This window comes from Thalia democratica, chromosome 9 (assembly GCF_965202585.1).
Source record: "Thalia democratica chromosome 9, ktThaDemo2.hap1.1, whole genome shotgun sequence".
In the NCBI taxonomy this organism is placed as follows: domain Eukaryota; kingdom Metazoa; phylum Chordata; class Thaliacea; order Salpida; family Salpidae; genus Thalia; species Thalia democratica.
This window is the reverse complement of record NC_139173.1, coordinates 3226565-3254250: the sequence shown is the minus strand read 5'-3', so window position 1 is coordinate 3254250 and position 27686 is coordinate 3226565. Positions and strand designations below refer to the sequence as shown.

Here is a 27686-nt window from a genome sequence, read left to right as displayed (position 1 = left end):
TTTGTAGCTTAATGATTTTTAAGGTAATAACTTGATACCAAATTTTTATTTATTCTTATTGTAAGGTAAAAAAATGCTAACAAGTTTGAAAGTTTTTATAGATTAATACATTTAATTTTTCTATATATTTGTATTGATTTGAAAATAATTATTTAAAAGTTCCAACTTATGCTATTTATGCAGTGTATTTAGTATAAAAATTATTTAACTCTCTGAAAACTTTGCTTAAAATATTCATTTCTGTACTTAAAACAGTTTTTAAATAATAAAATAATCAATACCTTATCTATACAAAATTTATTAGAATAGTATTTGAGTTTAGGTTTTAAAGAACAAAAATCTTAAAATTAAAACTTAAGTTAGACAAAAATTTACATTTTACCTTTATCCTAAATTAAGTTGTATTAAATCAATTATTAACATTTAGCATACTTTTATACATCTTAGTAATTTTATACAACCTTAATACATAATTTATTATTTTTGAATTTAATTACGGTTTAACTACTAAATAAAAAATCTTTATACTTTATAAGTATAATGTCATCAGTTATATAGAACAAACATAAGACGTTTTTTTTTGTTTTTATTTATCTATAAATTGGCCGTTTATTTAGTTTTTTGTTTTGTCATGAATACTTAACTGCTTATAAAAAAAAACAAAGAAGAATTAAATTAATATTAAAAATACTATTAACAAAATGAAAAGCATCCTATAAGGCTTTTAAATCGAAAAACTATCTAATTATGTTAAACATTTTTGTGTTTATGTCTAGTCTTAAGAAAATAAAATAGGTATGTGAGGTACCATGTATAAAAATAAAATCATTTAAAATAACACGTAAAAAACTAGTAATCTCTTGAAGTTTTCAACTTTTAAATAAATCAGGTTTCCAAGAAAAAACATTTAGTTAAAAAAATACTAAAAGCCAAATTATTGTAGTTGTAAAAAAATGTTTTCAGTCGGTATCTTTAGGTAAAAATTTCAAAAAAAAAAGTATGTTTTTAAATTCTTTAAATACGACTTATAAATCAAAACTAAGTATTTATTTCAACTCTATAATCTCAATAATAACAGTATAAAACTGCTTAAAGTATAAAAAATGAGTCTTTGAGCAGTTAAAGTTTAAGATAAGTTTAATTAAGAAATAAATTTTTTGTGACTGTAGTTTGAAATTTTTATTTAAAACTGAATAGTTAATAAATATATAAACAATTATATATAAACTATTTTATGTAGAAAAGCTTCTTAGTGTTTGAAAAAAAAAAAAGAAACTTTAAATGTTTTTTTAAAGTAATAAATCTAAAATAAAAAAGTATACGAAATATAATATACAGTTAGATCTTTTAACGATTTTTTTGGAGCAATATTTAAACATATAAAAGTACACAAATTACTGCATAAACTAAATAGTAAGAAATTTTCTACATTCTAGTAGAAAGAGTCCTAGATTTGACATCTGCAACATCTGAAGAATCCTCCATACTATTTGAAGAAGAAGAGTGATCTTCAAGACTGCCCATGGATACTTTCTCCACACTCTCTCCCTCATCAGTGGGTCTGCACGATTTGCAGCACAGCAAGTACTTGCTGAAGAACTTGTCGTAAGGCTCCAAACTTCTCATCCATCTTGGCAGGAACTTCCACGTTCTAAACCACTTGGGGAGCCAGTGAGCGCGTTTGCGTTGGATGGTGGTTACCAGGGCGACCAGTAAGCCAATCAGGACGAAGAAGCACACAACACCGACCGCGAACCATTCAGATACGAACGAGAATCCTGAAATTTTCAATGTAAGCTTTTAATTTAAGGGATAGGCAAGTGTGATATTTTTCTTTGACTATTTTTGTAAGTTACTCAACTAAAATAATAATAATATTATATACAACAAAAGCATATTATATTTTTACATATAATAAATATTGAAAACAATTGCTTTCGTGGTTGTAAAAAACACAGGTAATATTAATTAGTTACAACTTCTTACCTAACAAAATCCCTGGTATGAGGAAAAATACCCCGAGTAGATACAAAACGGCGAACCATCTGTACTCTGCGGCTGTTTCTCCCAACTTCTTACATCCGGGTATGGGGAGTCTCATGAAAGGGACTGGATAGAAAAGAAGGATTCCGGTGAGGTTGAAGAACAAGTGGACCAAAGAGACCTGTGGAATTGTTATTTTGATATATGTTTCCTGCTAATGATACTCACGGGTTGTTAACATCTCGTTTAAAGTCATAATGTACACAAAATAAAATAACTTGTTTTTAAACAACTTTTCAAGTGGTTGTCATTAAAAAAAAAACCGTGAATATACTTAATATGTACGCTTGGCCCTTCTTAATCAAAAAAAGTGAATTTTATACATACACAAGAACTGCCCATAATAACTAATTTATACTACCAGTTGTTAGGTCAACTACGTAGCTTTAGTTGTTTCACGTAAAGCTTCTTTTTAACAATAAAACTCTTGCAAACGACATAATACTATTAAATGTTAATTTATAAACTTTTGAAGACAAACCTGAAGTGCGGATTCCAATTGATCAGGATCGGATGCCAAAGCGGCAAGTATCGAAGTTGTTGTGGTGCCGATGTTGCTCCCTATATAATAATACATTAATTACATTTATTATATTAATTATAATAATTATATGATACATTAATCAACCACTACTAATGTCTGAATGATTAATATAAATGTTATTCCCTACACAACAATATGTTACTACAAATATATTGAGTAGAATATAAATACCTAGTGTCAGTGGGTACATTCGTTCCACTCCGATGATTCCCAACCCGACCAGCGGTGTCAGTGTTGACGTAAATACCGATGATGATTGAACCAGGAAGGTAAGCCCTGCTCCCGCCAAAAGCGCCAAGTATCCTGTTAGGAGACTTTTTATTTACAGAATACGGTTTCATGTTTGAAATACTCTAGATGTGAATTGATTTGTGTGCAACAAAAATCTATAACTTACCTTTTATATTCTACATTAATAAGATGAGTATAAGCAATGCTACGTAGATTTGAAACAAAAAAGTACTAACAAAATAAAGTTGCTATGATTTACTGTATGCGCATTAAAGGTGTGAAATTAACTACATTTTTAGATTATATACACATAAAAAGGCTTTATGCCAACAAAAAAGATAATTGGTACATATTGGAATCTAAATAAAATATCAAAGTGCTGAAGGTTTTAAGTTTACTCACAAAAAAAAGTAAATAACTTGTGCACACTAAGCATAATTATCTTATAAGTTGTTATAAAAAACTCACCAGTGACCCATCCGAAGGGGTACGGAAAATCGAGGTTGATAATTTTCTTGATCAAGTTGGCGACTGTTCCCTTCAGCATGGAACCCAGCGCCTTAACGAGGCCGATGAGGCATCCCGATAACACCACCAGGGAGATGACCAGCAAGATCCCGCCCACTGCCGCGTCCGAGAGACCGGTGTCGGCAAACAAAAAGTCCGATGTTGTGCCTGGTAGTGTTTATACATTGAGTTATAATTTCGTAAATTTATATTTTAAATTAATATTAATAAGCAATATTTTAAAAGTTCTTGCAAATACATAGTTACTAAAAAAATTGCTTACATTCAAACATATTTAAAAGTAAAGGTGTATGTATAACTTTATTCATTTAGTACTTTGAAGTTTTTGTTGTTGTTTTTATACCAACAAAAAAACCATTTACTAAAGTTCAAACCTTAACTTTATTTGCATTAGCCAATAAAAAGAAAATTTAAAACCACGGTATTATGAAACTATTAGCAATAAAATAAAAGTTGTAATTTTTTTGGGCAAACCTTTGTTAAATAGTGTATTCAGAATAAAATCATGCAAGCAGTCATATATAGAGCATGCTTTTTTGATTTTTTTTGCAAGTCATTTGTTTGTTTGTGGTCTTCTTTGATATTAGTTAAATAAACAAAACTTTTACGATGTTGTCAAACAAACATGTTAGTCGTATACAAAAATAAAACGCTTGAAGTTTTATCAAAAATTAATATCAAGAAAGTTTACAGTTTTATAGGTAAAATATTTAAACCAACTAAGGCTTTTTTATTTTTACTAAAATTTAATAATCTCTAAGTTTTAAAACAACTATAAAACAGTTAGATCAAATAAACTTACATACTTTAAAACTAAAATTGCCATACTACTTAAAAACTAAAAAAGTTTGTTCTAAACTTTAAATCAGTGAAAACATAATGTTAATTCAACTAAGCAACAATTGTATAAAAGTAACTAATTCAACTTAATTTGTTTATTTATCATTTAATCAAAAACTTACAAGATGTACAATTACTAGTAGATGTAGTTCCGCAGCAAATCTAAAAAAAATATTAAATATTATTATATGTAATTTTAACAAATACATTAAACTATATAGCTAGTCTATTTTTAGCCTTAATTTCAACACTTTAAACTTTTATGTTGTTTGACTTAAGCTGTAACATACTACAAACTTTAAGAGATGCAATAAATAAGTTTACAGTTTTATAGATGTTTGTTTAGGTTTTAAATTTTTAAAGAAATGAGTAAATATCAAATGAATTTGTTTAATTTTTCATTTGACTTCTTAGAACAGTTTAATGCTAATAATATAAAATCTTATTTATAAACCCGAAGTGAGAAGTTTAATTGTTGCAATGCAGAACAAAAGTATACAAATTTTATTTAAAAACGGGAAAACTGTGTTTGATAGTTCCATACTTTTGTACCATTTACAAGTAATAATTCGTACAGATAACATTGTACTATTGTTCAAGTTGCTTTTTTATTTAATAAAAGTTATTTTATATTTTAAACCAAAGTTTACCAAAAAGGCCCCCTTTAAACCCTTTAAAGAAATTAAAAAAGCTTTGCCCTCGAACAAGATTTCACAAAAAACTACCATAAAAAACGCTTTTATCTGCTCTTCATCATAAACTCAAGAGTATCTAACTTAAGTTTCGAATTGTGACCACATAGCCCCCCTGTGGCATCTTTAAAGCACACCCCTCCCACCCCTTTATTTGCCCACTTGGCCCACAACCCTGTTCTAAACGATGAAATCCATGCTATTATTAAAGCAGGTTTCAAAAATGAACAATCACATCGCTAAGTACAGAAAAGCAACAATTTAAAAAGTTTATTACTTAAATACTATTTTTCTTAACTCTACTTTACATTAAGCTTTTTAATAATTTTTTGTTCCTTGTATACGCTTAAAGCTTAAGAAAACTAAAAGATTTTTATTTACAATGTTTACTTAATTTTATGCAATTTTTTGGATGTTATTTAAAACTGAAAAGCTTTGAGTAAATGTTAAAACAAAAATGTTTGAGAAGTTTTATCTCGTTACTTATACGTAAAAGCCGTTCTTTTGTAACGCGTTTTCAGTTTAAAATTTTGAGTGTTTTAACTTTAAAAATGAAAACTGCAATACTTAAAGATAAAAAAATGTAACACAACTAATAAACGCTTTATTATTTCAAAGTACTATTATTTAAATCCTCTATAAAGACAAGTTTAACGACTAAACTTTAACAACCCAACTTTCGGGCATACTACAAAATGGGAAAAAACAATTCAATTGTTAAGAGCTGTTAATAAAATTTTTTAACACAGTTTTCAATACAAAATTTTAAATATTTTAATGTGCTACACAAGTTATTAATAATTTTAAACTAACACTAATCATGCTTGCGTCTTCATAACCTGGCGTTCCATCGGCGGTTTTTTCAATAACAGACTTGTTCACTTGTACGATGTGTCCTACTAGTGGGTCAGTAATCACCTGTGACGTAATAATTAAAATAACAGACTTGTTTACTTTTACGATGTGACCTACTAATGGTTTTGTAATCATATGTGACGTAATAATTAAAACAACATATCTGTATAACATGTAAATAAAGTTCATGTATAAATCAAGAAATCGAAAAAAAAAACCTTTAAAAATTAATAATAGTTTATTTTGTGAACTAGATTGATGTTGTTGTTATATTAAAAGTTGTTCACACTTTACGAAAACATAAAACATAACAAATTCTGTTTTTATATATAAATTTGAACAAACAGTTTTATACAGTACCTACGATTAAAGACAAATTGCTTAATATTTACTAATAATAAAAGAATATAATTTGCCTCAGTACAATTATGTTTGTGTTGCCCTAAAAAATATGTAAAGCTTAAACAAACTAGGATCTATTTCACTGAATTCTACATATGTTTTTATACTTTGAGGATGATATAAATAGAGATAAATGGAAATCATATAGCAATAAGACATATTATGCAAGTCAAATATATGATTTCAAACCTTGAGAAAATCGGGAGCCGCTTCTCCGGACTGGATGTCAAATGAATCGATGATCGCTTTGGTGAGGATGTACAAATACCCGGATGCTATCTCAAGTGGGAGGAGCACCAACACAGCAAGTAAGTTGAATAAATCGTGCACTGTCGCACCTGCGAATGCTCTGTTGGTGTTTTATTATTCATTTTTAATTTTTGTTGCCAGTAAGATGAAAAGTTCGTTGACTGTCGCACCATTAAAAATTGTGTTAAAGTAGAATTAAAAAACTTTTTTTTTAACTTTTAGTAAGAGTTCAATTTTTAAAGAGCAAATTAGGTATCAAAAACAAACTTTTTGAATTGAGATTTGTCCATTGATTGAGACAGTGCGACCAATGTATTCGTAACAGAAGTACCAATATTTGTCCCCATTATAATTGGAATTGCTAGTTCTACTGTCAATACTGCAGAAAACATATAACTGTTTCAAAAGAATATAAAAGAAATTTTAAATTACAAAATGAAGCTGTTTATAATTAAATATAAACGTTTAGAAACATTAAAACAATGTTTTAAAACAATAACAAAACAAACTGTTAGCAGCGACCATAGTGATGACGATAGACGTGGAAGTAGATGAAGATTGGACTAACACGGTCACAAGGATGCCAATGATGAATCCTGTGATCGGGTTACTCAGGAAAGATTCGTCTGAAAATATCTCCCCCGCAGTCTTGCCGGCTGTGAATGGTATGAGTTTGTTTAAATATATATGTATTCAGAGTTTTAGTTAGTAAATAAAACTCTATACTTGTTGTTATTAAACTTTATTTTGTGTTTACTAATTTCTAAACTAAATTAACAATCAACCTAAAACTTGGAAGGCGTCACCAAGCATACCGATTGAGCAAATGAAGAGATACAAACACGCCAACGCGAATATGCATTTTGATGTGTTTATTGTTATTGCTTTTGCTTTTTCTTTCGTTGTTAATGTGTTCCATGGAACTGTATCGACTGTTTAGAAAATAAGAATAGTTATGAAGTTTTTGATAAATATATATTTAGAAAGTTTGTTTTCTTTATATAAGTGAGTTAAATTTCCGATAGTTACCATACATTTAAATTAAAAAATTTTTGTTTGATATAGATCTTTATAGTTTAAAAAAGTATTTGAAATCATTGTGGAGACTATCAAGAAACAAAATTGTTATGATTTTTTCGTTTCAATCGTATATAAAAAATAGAAACAGTTTTGCTTTACTTCAACTTTTTTGTGTTTTTTTGTTATTGTAAACAAATTTGTTACTGTAAATACATATACTAAATGTTTTAGCTTTTAAAAATAATTCAATGTGCTATAGAATATTTCAACCACTACATGACATATGTAATTTAATTTTAAACAAAATATTTAACTTTAGCCATAATCTGTTTAAGTAAGCTGATTTTATATAAGTTAAGTATAATTGTGTAAGTTACACTAAAATTATTGTTTGAATAAACTCTGAACAACTTTTTTTAAGAATAGATTTTATGTTAAATATGTGTTCAAAGTTTAGTCATATATTTCATAAGTTTTAATTAGTCAAATAAAATAGTAAACTGCAAAATATCAAATAGTTTGTAAAACAACTAATTATTTAATATTAAAGTTGAGTTTGTAGTACTTATTTTTTAAGACAATCAAAACCTTTTATTCTTAATTGAATATTTTAAGTAAATAAGATTACAAGGTCTATGATTTTGTTAAGCATGAAGCCTGTATTTTACTATTTAGTTTATATTTTCAACAATATAGAAATGCAAAAATATGTTTTACCATACTAATTCAAATAAAACTGACGCTTACAACATTTTTTTTTCCAATTTTAAAAGTCTTAGTTTTTTTATTAATATTTTTTTCTTACTTTCAGTTTCCCAATCAATTTCCCATTCATCTTTTTTCTTTTCTTTTTTCAGTTCTGCTGCTTCTAAAATGTTATAATAAAATGTTATTGATAAATTTTTACCACTTAAGTTTCAAACGCTGTTGTAAACTAGTTTTCTGTTTGATTTGTGAAAGCTGCTGTAAGATTGTTGATAAAATGTTCTAACTTGCCAAGTTTTTATAGCTTTTAAATAATCAATCTAACGCATTTATATATATCCTTAATAAAAAACGTATTTAAAGTAAAATACTAATAATGTTTTATACCTTTTGAATTAGTTTATTAACAAGCCAACTTATAGGAACAATTTTCTTATAAATACTATAAATTATTCTATGCTTTAAAAATCTAGAAAACTATTTTCGAATGTATGTACTTTTATTATATACTTTTTAGCAGCGCATAAGTTTGAATAATTACTAAGTACCTGAATTAAAGCTAATAAATATTAAGTAAAATTTATTTTTAGTTTAAATTATAAAAGTTTATTTAATTTTAAAATCTGTAGCAAAAAAAAAACTAAATCAAGTTTGTAACTTAGCTGAACTTTGAACGACATAAAAACGTTACTTACGAAATGTGTTAACTAGTTATTTGTAAAGCTGTTAACCAACTGCTAGTTTAAAAAAACAACTGACCTATATCAATTTTTTCATCATTTTCAAAAGCTTTGTTTTCTCTACCTTGAGCTGTAAAATAGATTAGTTTATAATAATACAAATAATAAAAATATAACATATACAGGAATATCATTGCTACACAAAACAGTACAAATGTATTTAGTTTAGTAAACTAGATGAAAATGCTAAGTTTCTTCTTAGTGATTCTAAAGTATTGTTATTAATGTATTGTACTTAAATTTTTTAAGCATGTTTGATAAAAAATGCAAACAACTGAAATCGTTTAACTGCTAATTTTTGTTTTTATTAATAGCATCACAACTTTGTAAAACATTTTAATGAGTTGTTTATAAAAACTTGATCTTGTTTAAGCAGTCAAAAGTACTTAACATTCGTGAATGTCTATTCAGTTGTTTTTTAACTAAACTTTTTTTATATAAACAGAATAAAACTTAGTTGATGAAAAATTAAAATAAGTTAGTTAATTTAATATTTTCTTACATGTGTCAGTTTAACATTTATACAAAACTAATTAAAAAATGTAATTTAATCAAACTTACACAGAACCCAATAGAAATGATAAAACATTTACCTATATACGTGTAGAACTTTTTGAAGCCAAATAATTAATTTTGCAAATATTTATCTAATTTGTAATTTTCTTTTAGCTACATTTTAACATTGATATATACTTTATTTAGAATTATAAGTTTAATTAAGCTATATCATAGTAATAAGTAAAAATACGAAACATAATTTTTTTAAATAACAACTTTTATGACCATAAACAATTAAAATTTTTGTTCGTAGTTATTTGAAAATAGTTATTTTGTTTTAGAATAATTAAAACATACTTTTAATGATTTTTTTTAATTTAAAGGTTGTAAACTAATAGTTTTGCAAATTACAAAATTTTCTAATATAATGACAATAAGTAAGGTCTAACACTAGATTTTTAACAAACATACACACTTTTAAATATAATAAAAAAACTTACAGCTTGATATACTCGAGGATACAGATTTTCTGCCCATTATTAAAAGTATAAATTGCCTAAAACTTTGAGAAACAAATGTTAATTTTATGTATACTTATAGTAAAAGTATCATTGAATATGTTTTGAACTTTTACTGACACAGGCAATAGTTTATTAAATTTATAAATTTTTAAAATACAAGTTTATTCTACTTTCTGTAAATTTTCAATTTTTTAAACCACTGCTTAAGAATATAAAACGTAAAAAAAACGACAACTACCTTTATTATTAGTTAAATAATAATTTGAAAATAAAAAAATATACATTTACCATTAAACTTAACTGATCTAAACTGATAAAAAAGTACACAAAAGTCTGCAAAACAACAAGTTGAACTTTATTGTTGACCGTGTTGCAAGATTTTTTTGAAAAACAAAAACCGACGGATTTATATACCAAATTTTACATAATACACCCTGTTAGCTAACAAATATTATTTATAAATTTTCCTAAAACGTGTTTTTTTACAAATTTGTAGAAAAGTTAAGAATATCCAATTGCACAACGGCATGATAAAAGTGATTAAACAAATATAACACAATTAAAATAAAAAATAGTTAAAACTTCTGCATTTGCTCTTTAACAAAACTGATTTTTAATCTTTTAAGTTTTTAAAACGTGTGTTAAATGAAAATTTATGATAAATACATTACGCTAAACAGTATGATTAAAGTATGGTAGAAAAACATTTAAAGTCAAAAAACTCTTCAATGTCAGCACAGTTAAATATAAAAACATTTTAAAGCGTATTTTTACGTAACAAAATTCTGCATGAATTTTCTATGCTTAAAAGTATGATTAAAGTATGATTTAGAAAATACAATAAAGCCATTCAAAACAACAAGCAACATAATCTCTCCGCCTATTTAGCAAACAAAGTGTTTATCAATATAAAAAAAACTAGCTTATGGTTTTATCTATTAAACAAAATGATATCTGTGTGAATACTATGTTGCCCACTACTTGACTTGAGAGAAAAGCAAATATTGAGTAATTTTTTTTTTAAACAAACATATCGTTATGCATTCTAAGTTCATTGATATTTTGTGCATTTTAAATCAAAGTATTTATAAAGTTTTAATTCAATTATTAAAAACTGCTAAAACGTATATGTAAAAAGCCTTTACATATAAGTTTATAAAGTTTATAGCATACAAAAAAAAATTAAATCATGAAAGTTAAAATTTGTACAACTTTAAAGATGCTTTAGTTATAAAACTAGTTGCTATATAATCTTCTACTGATAACTATATACTAAATTTTATACATAAATACTAGGAAACAAACTAGTTTGTTTACTTAAAAAAAAAATTATAAAAAACTTATTTTTTAAGTTTGAACTCAACAAACACTATTTATTTCGAGTAAAATCTATTTTATTAAAGTTCGATAAACTGCCATTTCAAGGTCAAATTTTATTCTTTTGTAAATGTTTCTTATTCAACTCGAACAAGAAATAAAACAAAATAGACTGATTAAATGTAAAAGAAAAGTTCTTAGTTTTTAATAAGTTCCAACATCTAAATTCAGTGCCAAATTAATTTTAAAATCTAAAGGTCAAGAAAAGTTTATCTTAACTACAACAATAAATTTTATTTTTAAAGTTCATAGAAGACTCAAAAACGTTAAAATATGTTTTATAGAGTTTAATTTCTGTGAAAAGGTTAGTTTTAGCTATGTGGTATATATTATTTAAAAAATATATACAAATTTACATTTGTGTTGTTTTTAAAGTAAAAAAGAATCAGCTTGTAGAATGTTTAGTTTCAATTTGATAAATAACAAAAAAAAAGTTTTTAGCCATCAAAAAAAAATTAATGAGTAAAAATCTCTCATACTTTGAAAAAATTGAATTTATGCAATTTTTAAAATAAAAATTTTAAGTTTGTTTGAACTAAAGCAAAATTACTTGAAATTTGTTAAACTAAAAATACGTAGATAAAAGGCACTCTTCTGATTAAGTCTAACAGTTTTTAAACAACCTGACAAATAAAAACAAATATTGTGCAAACATATTTTGTGTAATTACTCATAAAGTTAAATAAATTAAAATATATTTATAACTCATTCAAACAAGTTTAGTAAGGGTAGTAGAAAAATTTAATAAACTAAAGTAAAAAGCTATTTAATACTGATACACTTTTTTAAAAAGGTTATCTTTTAATAAATGCAAAATTCTGAAATACTGCTTTTAACTAAATAAATATAAAAAAATTGTTCAAACTTCTATTTGGTATACTTTTTTTGTTTTTGCTTATTTTGTGATTGTTTGTATAAGTAAAATGCTTTATTTTGATATATACTCCTGAAAATTGTGTCTCTAGTCTCTACTTTTACTTTATATTATAACTTAACGTTTTAAGCACATATTTACAATTAAATGATTAACTAAAACAAATTACACAACACATTTTTCGAAAAATGACCAAAATATATATCCATAGTTAATTATTATAGTTAAAGGTTTTTTTTTATCTATCGACCTTTGCTTTATTAAAGATTGTAGATCGCTAATTGAACTAAATAAACTATACAAACTATATTTTCTGATTACTTCAATTTAATTTGCTCAGATTTTTTAAATACAATAAGAGCTTAACTTTCTATAAAAAAAAACTTTTATTCATTTAACTCTGCTTTATAAATAAAGTCTAAGTAAAAATAAAATTTTTATATACCTTAAACAACTTTTATTAACTTTATTAGAAGTAATACTAGCACAAATGTTTAAAGTACTTAAGGTTATTCAACTGTGCAAGCTAAATAGAAGTACTTGAACTAATTTTTGTATTAAACTAAACTTGATTTATTATTATCGTTTACTGCTTACATATTTAATAAAAAACTTAAAATACAACATTTATTATTCATATTGATATAATATTTTTAAATACTCATGAAAAACTTTAATGATTATTATAAATATAACATTTATTAAAAGTATCTATTTAAATCAATTTGCTCATTACTATTTTGATCATTACTATAGCCTAATCAAACTAATTAAGAACTCCTTTAAGTCTTTTCCAGTTATTTTGATAATTTAAAGACCAACATAGTCATATTGAAACTTCAAAAAATATTTCAGGCTAATAGATTGTGAATAACTAATAAACTTTAAATATTTAGTATGTAGCAATTTAAATTACATTGAACTTATTTTCTTTTGCGTTATCTTTTTTTCATCAAAAAAAGATAACGCAAATTTTTTGGTTAAATGATTAAAAATGTGTTTTTAACCAGTCTTGTTTCATTTAGCAAACATGTTGTTATTAAAAGTGGAGAACTTTAAGTTTTTATATACTTTTTTTAATCACAGCAAATAGTTTTGGTTAAGTTAAGTGGATTGTAAACAAAACTTTTGTAGAAAATTCTAAATCATTTTCAAGTTCAAGAAACTTAAATTGAGATCATTGTTATTTGAAATGTATTTTGTACTTATTAACTATATTGTGCAAGTTAACAAGTATTTTAATTTTTATTATGTCATTAATTATCTAGAACTAACTTTAAAACTGTATAATTAAGTTGAATTAACTTCTTGTTTAGTAACATCTGTTTAATTCTTTTAGCTTTAAGTTAGTCTAAGCTTTACTAGACATAGGTTACTAAATAAATTATGCTGCTTTAGCTTATTACTTAGTTTTGCTTAAAAGCAGCATGTATTTATGTTAACTTATTAATTTTTCTTTTAACTACTGTCTAATTAAAATCTAGTTCAAACAAAAGTACAACAGTTGCTTGTAAATTGCAACATACTAAAAAAATTTAAACTATTTAAATTTTAAATACTTTATATACCATCGAAGTAATATAAGAAATAAAATTATACTGAGTTTCTAACTGGGTAAATGTTTAAATTGCTCAAACACAAACGGTATAACTGTAATATTTTAGGTTATTGTTTATTTATTTGTACCTGAAGGTCTGCCTTGAACTTACTTGTACCAAATAAACGTAAATGAACACAAGTATTTATCAAAATACTTAACAATATTTTTACATTTTTCATAGTACTAACAAATTTTAATTACTTTACAAATTTTTGAAGACGTTATGAATAAGATAGAGAATAATTTTAAATCAAAATAAGAAATTTTTTTATGGATGCCATATTTATTTTTCTAATAAAAACGTACTTTGTACATAGTTAGGTATTAATTTTGGTTAATAATTTTCAGCAGGCTTTATGAAATTTAAAAAAAAAATTGATAACTACGTATAATTTATTCTTACACTGTTATTCAACTTAATAAAAAAACGTAAACATGATTTATTTTGTTTAAACTTTTTTTAATCTTGTCAAGTTAAATTACCAGAATTTAAACGTCATTGTTTACTTTGCAAGGCCCTTTAAATAAACAAAGTATTAAACATTAATTTTAGCACCTTATTTATTAAATTAAATATTAGTTTTATAATTAAACATTCACACGACCTTTGATTTATGTTTTGGTCAGTTATGTGTTTAATTTAATTGCAAATAAATTTTGTTTAAGAAAAACACTTTATTTTTCTGCTTAAAATCATCGCACATTTTTTTTCTAAACTAAAAGGTTACTTGAAGTATAACAAATTTATCGATTCTAATACTTAATTTCAGTGCAAAATCATTTTTTGTTAAACATTTGTTGTCATTGTTAATTTAAAAAATAGTTTATAGACAAGTAGTTTATCAATTCAAAATGTGACAACAAACTTAACTTTAAATTTTTCATAAATGCCAAAACTTCTTTCAAAAATTATAATTTGAATACAATTTGTAAATAAATTTTAATTTTTCTAACATTTACTTACTAGCATTTCTAACTTTAACATGATTAATCTTGTTTGAAATCACAAATTTCTTTTTTTTTACTTTAAATTTCTAGGTTATATGTATTGTAAAGTAAAGGCTGTGTTTTGCTTTAAAACAAAAAAAAAATAGTAAACTAAACATTCTACTTATTTTTAATGAGTTTGGTTTTCATTTGTTTATTTTAACGAGTCGACTACTTAAAACAAAAGAATAAACTGATTTTTTTAGAAATGAACGCTTGATAGTTTACTACATAATTGAATTTTCTTGATTAAAATAACTACTTAAATCTTTACAGTTATACTTATAGACTTAATTACAAATACTCTTAGCTGTTCTACTCACACATTGTTATTCTATAACTTTTTATTATCTTATTTAGTCTAAAAAAGACTTAGATAAATTTAAGATAAAATTATCTCTACAGTTTACAAAAATCTCTTCACTAAGTGATTTGCTATATCTTATTCTTTATATTATATATAGTTGCTTATTTCCTAATAAGGAACACTTTATAATTTTTAGGAAAAAAAAGTAACTTTAAACATAAATTCAACATAGTAAGCTAATTTTTAAACTCATAGTGTAGTTTTGAGTTTTATGATTTGTTTTTCATTGAGTTTAGACTATATAATGAAAACAGTTACTAGATTTTTAAGTTCGCATTATTTATATAATATAACATTATACTAGATACTGATTAGTAATTTTAAATTAACCTTATCTCTGTATTTCTTAACTTAAAGCCTTATTTTATTATTCCGAGGGTACAAACTTATAGTGATTGCAGTAACTTAGTTTTATAAAGTTTTATTTATTTCAGAAGTATTAGTTTTAATTTTATCTCAACATTTTATAGTTTAAAGCCTTTTTTACAGTTCAAAAACTTTTCTTCAGCAATTGTATTGTTTTTTTTTTGAATTTTCATATATATTACCACCATTCTTAAAAAGTCTTATCCTTAAAACAAAAGTTATAAAGTAAGTTTTTAAGAAAATAGATAAATAACTAGCTTTTAAATTAAAATAACTTTTTGTATAAACTTCAAGTAAGTTACAATTTACTTTAGAAATATTAATAGCTATAGAAAGTGACTAAAGTTTTAATAGTTGTTAATTAAACTTTATTTTTATAGAAAAATATTTATTTGTTTACCTAAACTTTAAATTAAATTATTGATTGCTTTTAAATATCTTTATGGCTGCAATAAAATGCATATAATGTATAGTTAAATTATAAATATTTTGTTATCTAATATTATACTAGTGATAAAGTTTTTGAACGTTTAAAGTCATAAATTTCAAAACAAGTATTAATAACTCTTAACGACTAAATAAGTAAAATAATTAAAACTAAGTTATAAGTTTTAGTTTGATTATTATATATTTTAAATTCTTTATCTGTTTTTATGTTAGTGTATAGGAAAAAAAAAACTTTTTAAGCTTGAAAACACAAGTATTCAATTAACAGCTTTATAAAGTCTAAACTAGCTATTAGAAAGTAAAACTAAATGTTTTTCAAAAGTTAAAAATAGGTTTCAATTTTCAAAAGTATTATAAAAAAACTTTTTTTATAATACACATATTTATTTACATTAAAACATCTTTAGGTTTAGACATTTTAAGATTTTATTTTTCTTACAATATTTAACTAAAAAAAGAGATCATCAGTTAATTTTTAATTTGGTAAAATACGATAAATATGTAAAAAGACATTAGGCTTAACTTAAATTAAAATTGTTAGTAAAGTATGAAAGCAAACGAAAAAAATAAAAATAAAACTTAAAACGAAAACATTTAGTAGTTTACTAAAAATTTCAAAACTATTAGGCTAGTTATCAAAATTTATTTACGTCAAGGTTAGGAAACTAGTAAAAAGAAATCTAAATATCTAAAAACACTATTAAGCTTTTTTTTCAAATTAATCAAACATGCTTACAAATTAGTGGCTGATAAACTTGTAAAATACTAATTCTAACAACCAATAAACTAAACTAAAAATTATTATTCTTAACATTAGCTTGAATTAAACTAGCGATAAGCTGAAAAATAATACCTTAGATAACTAGTGAATTGATAAATTCATAAAACTGTTAGATTGTTTATCAATTCATGCTAAACTTATTAAAACAAATACAAAGACTTTTTTAAATACTATTGTATTTGAATTAATTTAGTTAAAAATTGTAGGCTAATAAAATTGTGAAACGAACGACTTTTTAATAACAAATTAATCAGGTTTAACCTAAGTTAAAGCTGGTAACAAGTATAAAATAATCGAAAAACAACTTTGAAATTAAAAAATACTTAAAATTATTAGGTGGTTTATAAAAACTAGTTTACGTTGAAGTTAAAACACTATTTCAAAGAAATAAACCTTTAATAGTACTATAAGTTAAAAAATAATAATCAGACAAACTTGTAAAGTATTGGCTGATAAACTTGTTAAATAGACATATTCTAATATATATATCCTAAGTTATATTATTTTTCTTATCATCAAACTTTGATCTTTAATAGTATTTTCAAAGAAAAAATTTTTAAAAGGTATTTCATTATAGTTTTTAAGTATTTCAGGCGCTTCTACTTACAATTTTTTTAAAGTAAATTACTTTGTTGGTCTTTCTACCAAGTTAAACTAGTCAAATGATTTAAACAAACTTAAAAGCAGTTGTTCATAGTAAACTTTTTGTGTTATTAGAATAAAAAAAGCTGAAAACAATCAAATATTTGATATATATTTCAAAAAAAATCAAAAAAAAAACTAAGCTTTATAGTTAAATAACTTTTTAAACATATGACTAAAAACACTTACAACATTTGTTTTATTTATAAACTTTATTTTTGAAAAGTAAAAAATATCTGACAATAATTTTCAACAAAGTTCTTGTTTTATTGACCGTTAAAATTGAACGCTTAACTTGATGAATTACTTTTTTATATAGTTTTTCAAAACAGGAACAAAAAATGGCTAAATTTTTTGTTTAACTGAATATAGCAATTTAAATTTCTAAACAAAAGGAGATGCAAACTATCAAAAAAAATTTTATGAAATATCACACACATAAAACAAGGAGAAACACCAAGAATTTTCAAACTAAAATATAAATATTCTAGTTTAAGTTTTTTTAGATTTATAAATAATAAAAAAAATACCGTTACATAATAAAGTGATAGGGTTAAATTGATTTTATCTTTCACAAAAATTTTTAAAATTTTGTTAAAAGTAAGCCAACATTAAAACTCCGTTTATAACTTTTTAGAATTTAAAATAAAAATTGTTTTAGGATACGTATAGTTAATGGGTAGCTGTCAATTTTGCACGAGGATGCTTTTGCACAAAGAAACTTTTGTACGAGGGGACTAGATTGCACGAAGACACTTTTGCCCGGTTTGTATTTTTTAATCTTATTTTTAGCTATCAGTGTTACCCCTAACCTTTACTTTAAGTCAGGGTTTCCCAAACTCATTTACTAAATCGCCCCTTTTTCAGAAATTTGAAAAATAATCGCCCCCCACGATTTTACAAAGTAGTTTTTCTCTTGAGTACAAACTTTTGAGCCAAAAAAGTTGTGTTTGAAATGTAACTTAGTCTGGTATTTCTTATGCAAGCACTTTTGTGGCTGTTTTCAAAGTAGTTTACAGGGCTTGAGAAAATAAGTTACAGTTGTTTTCTTATACGCCCAGTAAAGTGATTTAAAATAGTTGATTATTAAAAAGCCTTGTGTAATCTGTAATCAATCCTGTTTAAATATGAATTGTTTTAAAAATAATGAAACTTTTAGGGTAGTGGTGGACAACTTTTGTAACCAGCAATTAATATTTACTAAAAAATCTTTTCTAGTTTCAACTCTCTAAAAAAATGTAATTGCGGGCTGGATAATTTAATAAAATAACATATATGAAAATTAAACAACTCGATCAAAATTGTAATAAAATGTTTTAGTATTATTGTGATCTAGGAAATGCTATTGTGAACTGAAAACCAAATTGAAAGTGTATTTCAAAATATTAAGTATCAAAAAATTTTTTTTTTTGCATAAGTAGTTTTCAAGTTATTTAGCGGGTCGAAATTTGACTGGATCTTAACCGTACATTACCGATCTGAAATCTTAATTGAAACCTGACATTTTAATAATCTCTCATATAACGAATTTCGGACATTTAGTAGTTAATACTAAGTAACTTAATTAAGCCGTTAGTTATTAGTCTATAATAATTTATTAAAGGTAGTGTTGAACTATTAAAATAAACAACACATTCTAATTTTTAATATATTAAAAATTAAGATAAAACAAAAAACATTTGTATTAATAGTTTAAAATTTCTTAATATATAGATTTTTTAACAATAATAAATAAAATAAAAACTATAATGGTTATCAAGACTTTTTTATTTATACAGATTAAAAAAGTAATAACAAAAATATGTCAAATAAATTTCTTTCAAACAAATAATTTTATCACTACGCTATAAAAACTTTTAGTGTAATATAAAACGACAAATATAAACTACAAAATTAACCAGGTCAAAATAAAACTATTAACAGATTTAAAACATAAACCATTTAATAAATACAGTAGACTTTCGCTTGAAATCGCACTTTGAACAAAATTAAAAAGTGCAAACTCAAAAATTATTACCATTTTTTTTACAAAATGATAAATTTAAATATGTTAGTTACAATAACGTTATGAATAAACATGAAATCAACTAAAACATAAAACGAACATTCATTAAAAAAATAAATCTATATAAGATATCAAATATTATGTAATTTTTGTTTTATTAATATTTAGTTCGTAAATGACTTTATTTAAGTTAAATTTAAGAAAATATAAGTTTGCAGTTTTTTTTTGTGTAAAAAGTGCGAAATCAAGAGGAAGTCTACCGTAATTAATATTTACTAGGCATTATTCAAACCTGTTGTAGAATAAATAACTTAATAAATTTTTTATCATAAAAAGACTTTTTAGATACATTACAAACCAGGTCAAAAAATAAGTATTTTAAAAGATCAAATAAAATAAAAAAACTTTTATAACATAATGTCTGCTACTGAAGTCTAATATAATGTGAAGGATGAGGTTCATGACTGCTTGCAAGTTTTTTTAAAATCTGGTTCTTAATCAGTAAAATAAAGCCTCCTTTACAAATATCTAGATTAGATCTTTTGCTCAAGATGTTGATAATGAACTGAAAGTTTTTTCAACAACATAGCTAGAAGGAAAAACTATAAACAACAATCTAAATTCCTCTCAAATGATTGAATACTTTTGCCTTATTTTTTTAGTCCAAAAGCTTTCATATCGTTCTTTAGAAAAATTTACTTTAAGTTAAAGGTTAGTTTGTAAGTCTGAGAAGGTTTCCTTTAAGTCGTTTACTTCAAAAAGATCTGCCTCGAAGGGATCCATATTTTTATCTATATGATAGCTTTTTTGTGACAAATCAAAATTTTGACACTACACTTTTGACTATGCAATATGTTGAAATTGTTAAAAATACCAAATTTTTTAGGTTTTTTTTTCCTAAATTGTCAAATTCTAGGTTTTTCCAGGTTTCTAGGTAAATTGGTAACCCTTTTTATTTTTATTTCTTAGTCTAACTTAGTGACTTTTCAAAAATCAATTGAAAATATCATGAGGTTATAGTTGATAATAGATAACATAGATTTTTACAAACCATTTATGATCCCAAATAACATATATGTCAAGTTATGGTGAGAGGGATTCCGATCGTCTATGATCTATGTAATTGTCAAATAAGAAAACATATAAATGAAAATATGTAATTTACTTGAAAGTAGGAGTCATAAGTACTTGATTTTTTTCTCTATATTTTACATAAAAAAAATAAACTTTTTTGTTCAAGTTTTATCTCAGAGTCAAATATTTAATAGCAAGCTAAAATTAGTAAAATAGCAAGATAAAAAATAAAAACTTTATGACAGCCCAAAATTTTAAAATCGCCCCCTTTTCGCCCCCTTACTAGTTATCGCCCACCCTTTCGCCCCCTTACTAATTATCGCCCCCCGATTTACTAAAATCGCCCCCGGGGGGCGATATCGCCCACTTTGGGAAACCCTGCTCTAAGTCAATAACTTAATTTTCTTTTTTAATTAGTTGTTTTTTTACTATCACTGTTATCCCTAACTCTTACCCTCGATCGGTAGCTTATTAATTTATTTTTATTTATTATTTTATTAATTTTTTTTAATAATAACTTTTATGAGTTGTTTTTTTTATTTTTTATTTTTACTTTCTCTGCTACCCCTAACCCTTACCCTCGGTCAATATTTTTATTATTCTTTTTTTTTTATTACTTTATACTCTAGTTTTTTTTCTGTCTATTTTTTATATATTTTTTTATGTTTATTCAACTCTCGTGCATAATTGTAACTCGTGCTATTTAGTCCCTTCGTGCAATTTAGTAACCTCGTGCAACTCTGTCTTCGTGCAATTTTGACTCGTTGCCATAGTTAACAGTACAACGAGTATAAATCTGTTTAGAGTTAAACAAATGGACCCCGTAGAGTTGCTTGAATAACTCAACAAAAAAAAAACGTGCGTAAGTTCAACATATTGTATAAATTGCTAAACATTTTTGGAAAATTCAAAGGTTCCATTTCTGCTGTGTAAAACTATTGTTTGAAAAATATCTAATTCATCGCTATATCAAGTTGAGTTTATTTGAAGTTTTTTCAGTAACTCTAAAAATTGATTAACAAAACATTTAATGTATTTTGTTCACGTTAAACATTAAAAAGTTATAAAAAGTTGTAAAAACTTGGTTAATAATTCAAAAATTAATAAATCCATAAATATCACGGGTTTAACTCAATTTTTATATACTATCAAGTAACAGCTTAGTTTGAAAACTTGCAAGTTTTTATTTGAATTGAGGCAAAAAAACGAGTTTGTTTTTGTTTCATTGTTATGTACTGTATTTAAAAATTAATAAACTATATAAACAAACTAACTATTCCTTTTATTTTTGATTATCTAATGCTTAATTACATTCTTTTACATACAGCCTAAGTTTTACTTTTATACTTGGGTCTTATTGTATTTTCAAAGATATATTTAATCAAAGTATTAAAAAAAAATCATTAACCAATTTTTTTTGAAGCATGAGATATAAAACAATATTTTATGAACTCGACAGCATATCCAAGCGGTTTGTATTTTAAAAAAATAAATAGTCGCTGGAAAACGCTGAAGGAATTCGTTCATGAAAAGTACTTTTGTTTAACCTTAAATGATGATAAAATCCTAAGAAATAGTTTTATCATCTTTTACTAGTAAATAAATTGTGCAATATTCAACATCGAAAATTTCCTATGAAAGAGTGTATTATAGTAAAGTGTAAAAAAAATTTTTGAGTTTTAAAAGTTTTAGACATTAAAAACAAAAAAATTTAAAAAATTCAGCTCTAGAAAATGTAAATGAAACAATATGTTTTACAACAAAGATATTAGGAATATTTTTTAAATTTCTTTATATCAAATTTATTTAACAACAATGTTTATCAAAAAATTTTTGAAGTATGAACTACTATAAAATATGATATTTATTAAAGATTGCTTAAATTAATTTAGGCAACACTTTATTTAGATGATTTTCCAGCCTTTAAAAAGCTTGATTGGTTTTTCCTATTTCATACCTTAAAAACAAGATTGAAAGAAATTGTAGTACAAATGAATTAAATAGATAAAAAATTAAAAATTAGAAATTAAACAACTTCGATAAAACTTTTTCTTTACTATAAATTAATACAACTAATTGAAAAATTTTTAATAACCATGTAAATTTCATGTTTGTAAGCTATAAGTCACTTATACATTCTTTAAACACAACTATAAGAAAGTAAAAGTTCAAAAGCTTAATTACTTTAATGTTAGATAAATAAAGGTAAGTTTATAAAAAAAAAAACTTATAAATGAAACTAACAAAAATTAATTTGTTAATATTATAAAAACAAAAGTTTAACTGTTGAAATAAAATACATGTACACACCCTTGAATAAGACCAATTTTTGTTAAACGTTTTAAGACTTATTGAGTGTGTTTTTAACAAAAATGAATGATAAATAAATCTGTCAAGGATTTTATTTTGCTTGATTCTATATATAAGTAGCGATTGAAGTTTTAATTCCATATTAATACTTAGAATATGTCTACAAAGGTTACATGACAATTCAAATTTGGACAACTCAAATTCCGACAACTCAAATTCTTAAAAAAATATTTAAAGACTATATCTCTAAAAGTAATAAAAATCTTTAAAAGATAAAAAAATGTATGTGTAGATCTTAATAATATCTACAAGCCACTTTTGTCTTTTTTAAACAATCTAAAAAAAAATTCAAGATATTTTAAAATTACTAAAATAACTATACTTTTTACTTTAATTAAGCCATATCTCAAAAAATATTTAATTTTTTGCAAAAATAATAAAATAGCCTGTATATATTAATATGATTTACATATGCGTTTTTTATTTTAGATAAATATACATTATTTTTTTTATTTTTAGCCGTTTCAATTTTTTATTAAGAATTTGAATTGTCGGAATTTGAATTGTCCGAATTTGAATAGTCGTGCACCCGTCTACAAAAACTGGTTTTAGAAGAAGAAAGTCAATTTGTTATCACTTAAAATGTTTAAAAAATATTAATTCGTGAATTAAAAAACCAAATGGGTGACTATAATGTTACACTTATTTTAATTAAAACATTTGAGCAGTGCTTTTCTTTGTTGAACCTATATTTCAGTTGTTCTTTTCAGTTATTTTCTTAATAAAACAAGTGCACAAGCTTTTTATTACACTTTCCAATGAACTTGCTTCGCTAGGATTTTTATTAACAAATTATTTAGTTTGTTTTTGAATTTTGATATTTATTTATTTAAATAATCAATTGAATTTCAAAAAAAATAAAAGATTTAAAATAAGTTCAAAACAGGTAATACTTTGAACAAAATACTAAAATCTTGTTTTATAGATTTTGGGATTCTACAACTTTGTAATCAGTCTAGTCAAAAAGTTCAACAGTTCTTTGATTCTATAATAAACTTTAATCTTTTGGTTCATTTACCTACATTTTAAGTGTACAACAGGTAAAGTTCTATGTAAATTTCAAGTTCTAAGTCTAGTGTAAGATTGAATAAAAATTGAAAATCTATCTTTATCATTTTTATGTGGTATTTTTTTGAAAATAGTAGTTTGATAAATCTAGTGTCCCAAAGTTGCGTTATAAATTTGGCAAAGTTTTGTTTTAGTTACGTAAATAATTACCAAACTATTTTTTAACTTTATATTTACCTTTATAAGTTATTATCTTAAAAAAATCAAATCAAATTTTAAATTTATATTGACAAAACAATGTTTCACTCGTTTGAACTAAATAAAACGAGATCACCAGTTGAATAAAATCTTATTCAAATAAATTATACTTGGGATAAAATCTTGGAAATAAGATTTCTATTTAGCTTAAGTAGTATTTGAGACTCATAGTATCAATTAACGTATCTTGAAATTTTCAATAAAGATTTAATCAAAACTGCATTACAAGTAAATGCTAGAAGTAAAGTATTTAAGAATAAACATGACAAAACATTCGACTATGAGTAACTTTGATTTAGCTAATATAAACTAAATAAATTATCATAATTATTAAACTACAGTATTATTTTTACGTTAAGTTATTTAAACATAATTTCAAGTTGTAAAAATTTAGTGGTTTAAAACAGATAACAAATATTTATTTTTTTGACGTAGATCTTAACAATAAATATTTTAAATGTTTTTACAACTTTAAACAATTAAATAAGTCTGAGCTTGTTTTTTAAGCAAAAGTTTATTTACAGTTTATTTTTTATAAAGGTTGCAGTTGATTCGGTTTAAATATAATTTTTGTTTATGTGTTAGTGTAAATATTTTATACTTTCAATTATTATAAATGTAAAAGTATTATACGTTAAACAATAAACTTTTAGTTTCTTTCTCTACTTGCTAGTACAAAATAGTGCAGCTCCAAAGTGGGTTGATGTATCTTTCTAATTATTAGATTCTTTGACTGAAATTTTTTAAGCTCCGATCTTTTATCGTTTTCAACTAACTTACTTACTATAAAAACTATACTAAATGTTTTTTTTTTATTAAAATAATTTAAAGTTTAAAAGAACTTTTTAAAACTTGCTTATTTAACGTATTACATACAAACACTTATTTAGTTTAATTTAATAAAAAACACTGAGTATTTTTTTTTATAAAAAGCTTTTATCCTAATTTATTTTAAAGATCATCTTTTTTTAGTTTTGTATTTGTAATATGTATATATCAGTTTTCTTATATAAACACCTATGTAAAGTACTACGATAAATATACTTTAAATAGTTGTAAACTGGAACAAAAACTAAAATAATATTAAATGTGTTTTACAGGTTATAAAAGTTCGCAAAAATATTTTATTTTACGGTAAAATAAAATATAAAGTTTTTCTTCGAAAGGTGAACAACGCAAAATTGAATCTGTAAAACGTGAAAATAAAAAGGTGTTGCAACAAACTGCTACTATCGCTTAAAAAAAACAAAATTTATTGAATCAAGCTTCCAATAAAATGGATTGTTAAAAAATGATGTTTACCAAAACATTTATGGTGTAAATTATACATATAAATTTTACTAAGCATTCAATTTTTTTTTTGCATGGCTAATTTTTAATGCTTAAAAAACCAAAAATATTCAAAATATTCTATTGAAATGTTTTTTTTTGAAAGGTTATGAAAGCTTTCATATAGCTTTTTGTTTGCGGTAAAATATAACTTAAAGGATTTCTTAGAAAACTAAAACCACAAAACTGATTCTGTAAAACGTAATTTTTTTTTGTTGAAAAAAAACCTTTATCTTTGCTTTAAATATAAAAAAATATTGAATCCAGCTACCGAGAAAATAAATGAAAATAAATAAAAAAATTCAGGTACAAAAAAAAATCAATTGACCATTTATGAAATTTTTCGCAATAAATTAAATTTAAATTGCGTCTAAAAGTATTTTTTATATTAAAGTTCGACAAAAGCTTTTAAAGTTATTGCAGCAGAATTTTATAGATTGCTTAAAAGCAGAGAGCTTTGCAAATTTTTAAAATTTTCTTATCTTTTTTCTAAACCTTTTCAGTCTTTTTAAGCTTATCTACATTAACAGCTGTACAACAAAGTTTTACTAAAGAAGAAGTTTTTGCTACATTTAAATTTTTAATTTTTTTAATTAATGCTTAAGCAAGTTCAAATTAAAAGTATTTTTTATAAGACTAAAAACCGCAAAAATGAATCTGTAAAACAAAACGTTATAAATGTTGTTGCATCTACTATCGCTTATAAAAGCAAAAACTATTAAATCAAGATTTTGAAAAAAAAAAATTGAACTTAAATATTTCATGAAAATGTCTTTAAGGTTGTTTAAGTACAAAGTTTTACTATAGATGTTAAAACAGGTTTGAATAAGCACATTTATTATCTAACTTAAATAAATAGTTTAAACTTATAGTATTTTTAACTTGAAAGCTTAAAAAAGCCCAAAAATTTTATGTAGTATTAAAAACTTTCTTACTATTTTCTTATCTATTAATGGCATATGTTGTTTGAGAATAAAAACTTGCTTGATAAATTAAGCTTCTAAATTTAGCTATTCTTTTTTTTAATTTTGATATTTTTTATACTGCATATAAGTTGATTAAGTTACTAATATAAAACTTAAGTGTTCTAGTAGCTTTATACTTAATATGCCTTGCAACTAATTTAAATAAAAAAATAGAGTTATTTTTTAGTTTGCCATTAAAAAACATTATAAAATAAAATTAGTATTAAGCAACAAATGTACTAAGAAAACATTTGCGTTAAATTTTAAAATTTAATGATATTTTTCACTTAGGCTTGTAAAAACATGTTATTGTTTTTATAAAAATATAAGCATAAAGGTCATAATATAAAAACAACAACTAAACTGTGTCAACACTAAAACTAGACTCACATAATTTATAAACATTTTACGACGATAGTTAGTGTATTAAGTTAGTTTTGTAGTTCAAGATAAACATTAGAAAGCTTTATATTACATTATTTTGATATTATTAAAAGTTTCTTTTGACAAACTTAAACGGAAGTTTTTTAGTTTTAGAAAGTAGTTTAGTGTTTACATAAATAAAAACTAGAACTATTTAAAAAGTTTTTATAACTAGTGTACACAACAATTTTTAAATATAAATTATTGCAATAATAAATTAAAAAAATTGTTATTTAAAGTTAAAAACAATGTTATAACTTTTAAATCTAAGAAACAAATAAAGTACATAATATTTTGTAAGCAGTAACATTAAATATTCAGATGTAGTTTTAATACAACTATCTACAAAATTTTATGAAAAGATGAGCTTGTATTCATTGTAAACTGAGTAGAGAGTAAAATTTCGTATAAAATAATGAAGTATGAACAAAAAACCGGTTGTACTACATTTTTAAGCAAAGAAAAGTGTCTCGTGTATAAAATTGATAAAAAATATTTGTACAAGAACTTACAAGACTTTGAACAAATTCTCTCGTATAAAAGAACGAAATAATTTACTATCGATTTCTAGTTTCAATATATTTTGATTATTTTGTAGTAAAGTTGTAAAAAGACTCTTTGAACACCTTTAGTTACTTTTATATTAGACGAATTATATAACTATCTCTACATAGTTTTAAGTGTGTAATTTTTCTGTTTTTTATCGATACTTGTTAAGTCTAGTTACTCGTACTGTTAAAATACGTATAATATTATTTTTATTTCAGTTATACAAAATTATGACTATAAATTTATTTTACATGTTTAGATATTTTTATATCACTATGTTTAGCTACTTAATTAAGCATTTTGTTGTTTAATTTTTGTTCTTGTAAATGATTTTTTACTTGTTTTTATTTAAACGCAATCTTTTTTTATACTTATAATTAATATGAACATATATGA

At 23.8% G+C, this 27686-nt stretch overlaps 1 protein-coding gene across 1 annotated transcript; it reads right to left on the bottom strand.

Moving 5' to 3' along the window:
- Window positions 1–1405: 1405 nt before the first annotated feature.
- On the bottom strand, window positions 1406–9108 carry LOC145844006 (sodium-dependent phosphate transport protein 2B-like). Its single transcript, XM_082951314.1, has 13 exons — window positions 8869–9108; window positions 8210–8272; window positions 7170–7316; window positions 6894–7040; window positions 6652–6763; window positions 6325–6484; window positions 5692–5796; window positions 4309–4348; window positions 3287–3493; window positions 2759–2890; window positions 2525–2604; window positions 1987–2164; window positions 1406–1778 (listed from the first exon to the last, which is right to left on the bottom strand). The coding sequence occupies exons 1-13, from the start codon at window positions 8981–8983 to the stop codon at window positions 1426–1428; spliced, it is 1839 nt and encodes a 612-aa protein (XP_082807440.1). The 5' UTR covers window positions 8984–9108; the 3' UTR covers window positions 1406–1425.
- Window positions 9109–27686: the final 18578 nt, after the last annotated feature.